The sequence below is a fragment of the Myotis davidii genome, unplaced genomic scaffold (genome assembly GCF_000327345.1).
Source record: "Myotis davidii unplaced genomic scaffold, ASM32734v1 scaffold274, whole genome shotgun sequence".
NCBI lineage: Eukaryota > Metazoa > Chordata > Mammalia > Chiroptera > Vespertilionidae > Myotis > Myotis davidii.
Genome location: NW_006285613.1, coordinates 2,215,637 through 2,222,896, shown reverse-complemented (window position 1 = coordinate 2,222,896; position 7,260 = coordinate 2,215,637). Strand labels below are relative to the sequence as shown.

At 57.7% G+C, this 7,260-nt stretch overlaps 1 protein-coding gene across 1 annotated transcript in view; it reads right to left on the bottom strand.

The window, feature by feature from the left end:
• The window catches only part of MGAT5B (mannosyl (alpha-1,6-)-glycoprotein beta-1,6-N-acetyl-glucosaminyltransferase, isozyme B), a 54,476-nt gene that overhangs the window by 35,143 nt on the left and 12,073 nt on the right, over nucleotides 1–7,260 (bottom strand). Inside the window, exon 3 of the mRNA XM_015559220.1 lies at nucleotides 5,840–5,999. Coding sequence (XP_015414706.1) covers nucleotides 5,840–5,999 — 160 coding nt within the window. The remainder of the gene's footprint in view (nucleotides 1–5,839; nucleotides 6,000–7,260) is intronic.

Below are 7,260 nucleotides of genomic sequence, written 5' to 3'. Positions count from 1 at the left end.
GCACGCAGCGCGCAGACACTGGTCACACGCCGGGCCCACCTGGCCAGTCCTGTCTGCACGGGACAGCAGGGCAGTGCCCGAGGCCCAGGCAGCCTGAGAAATTCCTTCAAAAACCAGGAAGGCCCGGCCGCAGGGCTCAGAGGTTGAGCGTCAACCTATGAGCCAGGAGGTCAGGGCTCGATTCCCGGTCAGGGCACAGCCTGGGCTGCGGGCTCCATCCCCAGTGTGGGGCGTGCAGGAGGCAGCCGGTCCATGACTCTCATCATTGATGTTTCTGTCTCCCTCTCCCTCCTTCCCTCTCTCTCTCCCTCCCCCTCCTTCACCCTCTCCCTTCCTTTCCCTTCCTCTCTCACCCTCTTTCACTCTCTCTCCTTCCCTCCCCCTCTCCCTGCCGCTCTCTGAAATCAATGAAAACATATTTTAAAACAAACTAGGCCAGCAGAAGTCCAGGGGCCTCCTGGGGACACCCCCCTCCCAGCGCCCGCTGCCCTGGGTCTTCCCGCAGCTCCTCCCGGAAGGACCCCGTCTCCCCGATAACTCCCCCAAAGCAGCTGGGGCCTTGCCCGCTGTTAACCCGCCAGGAGGTCATTGTCAGGTCCCAGGAACAAACACCTCCCAGGGTCTGAGACGTATTTCCTGCCACAAACATCATGGCCCTCCACCCACCACCAAGACTGGCGTGGCCTTTATCTGGGAGAATTCACTGGCCGGCGCGCAGTGTGTACCTCGGGGCCAGCGCTCCCGGTTTTCGCTCTGCCCGCCCGGCCCGGCCCCTCAGTGCGGGGAGACCCCGGCCTCTCCGGGAGCCGCCTGCCACTCTGAGCCCATTAACTCGGCTCCCTTTGATTCTCACCTTGTCCGCAGACCCCCGCAGTTAAGCTCCTGTTTATCCTTTTACAAGAACTGGGTCTTTATTGCCCCTCATAATGGAATTACCTACGTCCATGAAGGAGGATTGTCCACCTGGGAAAACCCCTCCCCTCCTCCTCTGGGTTTGGAGACCCTGGGCTGTGGCTGCATCAGCCCCTCTCTGTCTTCACTCAGCCTCCCCTGTGTCCAAACTTCCCCTTCTGCTAGGGACACCCGTCTCTGGGTCAGGGGTCGGGGCCCAGCCAGAGCCAGGACGTCCTGGTCTTAGTGACGTCTGCAAAGGCCGTATTGCCTTTATCTTTTCTCCCCTATACTTTCATTGATTTCAGAGAGAAGGGAGAGGGAGGGAAACGTCAATGGTGAGAGGGAATCATTGATTGGCTGCCTCCTATCATTGACTGGCATGCCTCCCTCTGGGGATGGAACCCACAACCCGGGCATGTGCCCTGACTGGGACTTGAACTGGGAGACCTCCTGGTTCATAGGTCAACGCTCAACCACTGAGCCACACCAGCCTATTTCCAAATCAGATCCCGCCTTTAGGGACTGCGGGTTCGGACTTCAACGTGACTTCCTGGAGGACACGATTCAACCCACAACCGTCTCCCGTGAGTTACAAACAAGAGCGAGAAGAGAGTTAAAAGACAAATGCTTCTCTTGCCCAGGGCACGTGCCCAGGTTGTGGGCTCGATCCTCAGTGTGCAGGAGGCAGCCAATCAATGATTCCCTCTCATCACTGATGTTTCTCTCTCCCTCTCCCTTCCTCTCTGAAATCAATAAAAACATATTTTTTTAAAAAAAGAAGAGCCCTAGCCGGTTTGGCTCAGTGGATAGAGCATCAGCTGTGGGCACAAGCCTGGGTTGTAGGCTCGATCCCCAGTGCAGGGCATGCAGGAGGCAGCCAATCAATGATTCCCTCTCATCACTGATGTTTCTCTCTCTCTCCCTCTGCCTTCCTCTCTGAAACCAATAAAAATATAAAAACAAAACAAAAAAAATAAAAGAAATAAAGTGGTTTTTAATCCGTCACCCTCGGTCAGTGACTCGCACGTTATCCGGGATGTACTGGAAAGAATGAGGGTCTCAGAGTCAGAGGCCCTGGATTCAAATCCTGGCTCCACCGGACAGCTGTGTGACCTTGGGCAAGTCACCTAACCTCTCTGAACCCAGGGGCCGGCTCCTATAAAACCTGAACAACCTCAATGACCTCGCAGGGCGGTGGTAAGGCTCAGCCCTCGGGCGGAATGTAAGATGCTCCGCATGCAGCAGGCACTCAATAGATGCTGCCTCATCCCGCCTACAGCCGCCACCCCGCCCCCGAGAGGCAGTGGCATAGATCCAGCCGCAGAGCCGAGCACTTGACTTTTTGGGGGGCTTCAGCAGTTTCCCTTCGACAAGCGCCCTGCGTAAAGCACACCAGTGGGTCGGCTTGAAATGGTGCAGATGGCAGCTGTCTGACTTCACAAGCTCGGCCCGTTCACACAGAGCTCCCGGCGTGACTATTATTACACTGGACCGAGCACGCGGCCGCTTTCTATTTTCAAATACAGTAAGATTAGGCTCCGTCTCGGAGAAGCTTTAAAAAAAAAAAAAGAATAAAAGTCGCAGCCGTGAGACCTGGGCCCTTCCCCTGCCGGAGCCCCGTCCTTCCTCTGGGAACCGCAGACCTGGGTAGGGCCTCGCTCCCATAAAGGTGCCCCCCATGGCCCCAATCAGACTGAGATGGCGGCCCACACACAGCCCGGGCTGGGTGCGAGGGGGAGCGCCACGGCTGGCGATCTGCTGACACCGCCCTGCCCCACCCCTCGCTGGGCCCGAACCCTTCCCATTGCCCTCCGTGGGGCACGGGAGAGAGCCCGCCCAAACCCAGGAGCTCTGAGCTGGACGGGACCTCAGTACCTGCAGGCCCCACCGCCCCTCCTTTAAGGAGGGAACTGGCCCGAGAAGGCGGAAGCCAGACCCACTGGGCCTGCATTGCCCCGTCCACTGCAGCTGCACCACAGTCCTGTGTTCTCGGCGCGTGAGGCCTGGCCTGCACACCTACTAAGCACCAGAAATCCCCCCGCAAGGATCCCTTCTTACTTGGAAAGTAAAGAAAGCCAGGCCAGGCTCTGGCCAGCCGGCGAGGCAATCAGCGAGCCAGCGGCCTTCCCCTGGCCCCTGAGGAGCTGGCGCCCAGGACGCCCGGGGAAGGAGGGTTCATCTCCAGCTCCTCCCATGATGTGAGGGTTACATTCAATTAACGGGGGATCGATTTTTGCACAGCTGGCCACCGTGCTTGCTGGGAGTTATTTTATTATGAAACTGAGCACTTTCCTTTAAAAACATGGAGACTCCCGCACCAGTGCCCGCAGACAGAGGGAACCCCCTCCCTGCGTTTTCACTGCTCCCTTCTTGGCCCACCTTCACCCCCATCCACAGCCCCCAGTGCTGTGGGGGCTCCAAACAGATGACCACAAGCCTGCCAGCCCCTCCCCCAGCAAGAACCCAGATGGCTCCTGTCCGCACCAGGAAATATACATACACACATGCCTACATGTGCCAGTAGATAGATAGGTGATAGACAGGTAATAGATAGATAACAGATAGATGATAGATGATAAATGATAGATAGATGATATATGATAGACAGGTAATAGATAGTTGATAGATAATATATGACAGATAAATGATAGATGATAGATGATAGATAAATGATAGGTAGATGATAGATAATAAATGATAAATGATAAATAGATGATAGATGATAGATAATAGATAGTTGATAGATAAAGGATAGATGATAGGTGATAAATGATAGATAGATAATAGGTGATAGATTATAGATAATAAATAACAGATAGATAGATGATAGATAATAGATGATAGATATCTTCCCACTTTTGATGGGAACAGAGCTGGAGTTGGGCTGGGGGAGTTTAGAAGCATTTTTGAGTTTTTACATAAAGCTTCTTTTCAGAACAAAATTTTTTTGGGGGAAACGCCTTATCTCATGCCCCTCAGACAGGAATTCTGACATGTCCACTTTCTGCCGTCTTTTTCTGTGTGTTTTATTTTTGTTCAGTTTTACACACTATGTGACCCAACCCTACAATTGCTAGGTACGTAGCTGCTTTCTTCACATTTTCCCTTCCCATTAAAATCCCCGCATCTCTGCCCTGGCCGGTGGCTCAGCTGGCTGGAGCATCGTCCCCGTACACCAATCCGTTGAGGGTTCAGTTCCCAGTCAGGGCACATACGTAGGTTGCAGGTTTGATCCCCGGACGGGCACTTACAGAGGCCACCGATCGATGTTTCTCTCTCACATCAATGTTTCTCTCTCTCTCCCCTCCCCTCTCTCTACCGTAAAATCAACAAAAACATGTCCTCTGGTGAGGATTGAAAAAGGAAAAAATCCCTGCATTTCCCCATCAACACGCTTGTCTGCGGATGGCTGCCCACGCCCACTGAGCGGAGGTGCCGTCCGTCTGTGTCTAACCGCCCCCTCGCCGTGGGCACTGAAATCGCGGCTCGAACTTCCTAACGCTATTGAAAAGGCCACAATGAGCACCAGGGAAAGAACTGGCCCTGAAGGAAAGTCTTCCTAAGACGGAGTCCCAGGGTGAACTGCCAGGTCAGGGGGTGACCGTGTTCCCGATTCTGCGCCCACAGCAGCGGGCGCCCGGGTTGAGGCGCCCAGGATCCCAGAGGCAGCCCAGCAACACCGTGGGGAGGAGGGAGCAAGCCCGGGACACTCCCGCTGTCTCTCTCCGGAGCCAGAAGCACCTGTTCCTGAAATCATGGCTCTGCCGGTGGGCTCGTGGGCTCTGTTGGTCATGATGGAGGTCACTATTTCCCGGACTGGAGCTGGGAGGTGGTGTGTGCTCCCCGCCCCCCAGGAGAGGGAGGGCAGGGCAGGGAGGGAGGGGCAGGCCAGCCAGGAAGAAACCCAGAGACACACTGAATGTGCCTCTACACAAACTTCTAAATTCTGGCGGGCCTGTCAGCGTGGCTCAGTGGTTGAGCGTCGACCTATGAACCAGGAGGTCACGGTTCGATTCCCGGTTAGGGCACAGGACCACGTGGCGGGCTCCATCCCTGTAGAGGGGCGAGCAGGAGGCAGCGACAGACGGTTCTCTCATCACTAATGTTTCTGTCTCCCTCTCCCTTCCCGCCTGTCTCTTCGGAAAGGCCTGGGGCTTCAGCTTTTACATCACACACGCTGGCCGAGACAGAGCTTTGCTGCAAATTGTCTCCAAGTGCGGATTTCACAGTGTTTAGCAGGAGCACACTGTCAGCAGATCACCCTGGCTGAGGGACAGCCTTTCCCAGGGCCGGTGACTCTCCAGCAGTGAGAACGCACAGCGAACCACCTCCCAAGGGACCCCAGGGTCCGAAAGATCGGGCGCAGCTCATCTCCCGGGGGTGGTGGGGCCCAGTACCTCCCCGAAAGCCCCGCCTGGGGGGGGGGCAGGACTCCCAGTCTTGATATTCCGCTCTCTCTCTCTCTCCCCTCCTTCCCCTCTGAAATCAATAAAACACTTAAAAAAAGAAAAAATGGACAGAGCTCCAAACTGCAACGCGGAAGGGAAAGCGCAGGTGGGACGCCGCCTGTGGGACCTGTAACCCCGCGCCCTGTGGCCTGCGACCCTGTGACGGAGAAGGCGCGGGTGTTGGGAACGCAGGTGTGACGCACTGAGAAGGCGCTGGAAGCCTCGCTCCAAGGCCAGGAAAGGCCCTGCAGCTTCCACCCGGGATGTTTTATTAAAAAGGAGGAAAGACGGGCCACCGACCTGACAGTGTTAACGCTGTCGAACCCGAGGACGCAGAAGGCGCTCGGGGTTCATGACCGTGGGGCTCTCTGTATTCTTACAGTTTCTCCAGAATAAAAAAGGGGGTGGCCGATGCACCCCTCCCCCGCTGAGCTCTAGGAGTGCGTTTCGAGGCTGCACACCTGGGCCCACCCCTCCCCCGCTCCATGCCCCCTCACCTGTCCAGGGCCGAGTGCCCGTGCCCGTGCCCGTGCCCGGGAGCACGGTGCAGCTCGCTGCTGTTCTCCAGCCTGGCCAGTGCGTCCATGCGCTTCACCATCAGCTCCAGCAGGTCGCTCATCTTGCGGAGGGCACCGCGGGACTCCAGCCCGCCCGTCACTGCGGGCAGAGGGTGGTCAGTCAGAGGAGGCCGCCTGGTCTCCGGGCCGGGGTGGCTCAGGCCCCAGCCCCACTCGTGTCTCCCCAGGAAGAGCAGGGGTCAGGGAAGGGAGCCTGCCGCGTCCGTCACCTGCAGGGCTGGAGCCTCCCTGCTGTGTGGCACTGGGAAAATCTCTAACCGCTCTGGGCCTCAGTTTGGCCTCAGCAGAATCGAGCTGTAGATGTAACCTCAGGCCTGGGAGATGGCAGAGAAGGCCCAGTTGTGGGACAGGAACCTCCAAGGCCCCCGACAGCCAGCTCCAGACAGAACTTCTGGATCCGGCCTCCATGCGCCCCACACCTGAACCTCCTGGCCAGACTTGGAGCCCACGTTCCCGGGCCTGGTCCTGACCTGCCATCGAATCTCTAGGACGTGGAGCCCAGGACCTGCGTGTCCCTGTCCCTTGCTGCCCACCTGCCTCAGGTGCACAGGAGAGGTTGCGAGCCCGGGTTCGAGGGCTTCAGGGCCCTGTTCTCCTGCCGGCCTCGGCCGACCGCATCCCTCCCCGACCCCTGCTCTCTGACCCCCTGTAGAAACCATCGAGAACGAGTCCTGACTCCAGGTTCCCAAAGACCAAGTCCAAGGCCGAGGGGCCGGGGAGACCGTGCGAAGAATAAAGTGAATGAAAACCAGGTGCTTCAGCCAAGGTCGCATCGACCAGCCGGACATTCTCCGCACTTTCCTCCCTGATCACCCCGTCGCCAGCGCAGTCCTCGCCTCCTTTCCAGTGAAATCTCCCGGAGGTTTGAAACCGCCCCTCCACGCGGCCCACAGGCGCCCATTCCGGCACGGCTCCCAGCTCGGGTCCCTGCGGCCCCACGGACCCAGCTCTGAATCTCTCGAGACAAATGAGCTGTCAGGGACTCTCCGAAGCTTCCGGGGTTTCCAGGGAGGGGTGGGGGCACCTCAGGCTGGGGTTCTCAGGAGACCCCAAAACAAAGGTCATTTATTTGGAGGTGAAGGAAACCGGTTGGGGAGTGGGGAGGTGACACAGGCAGGGGAGACAGCCAGGAGAGGGTGTGTCACCAAGCCGGGTGAACCAGCAGGTGTAGACCCCGGCTCAGAGCTCCCCCCTGGCAGGCGAGGGAGCTGGGCCACGTGCACCCCCTCTCCACCTTTCACCGCCCCGGGGCTGCTCCAGGACAGCCATGTTCTGGTCCTTTCATGGGGGGCAGGAAAAGCCCCAAGAGCCGCAGTGCCGCCCACGGGAGGGCGGAGGGG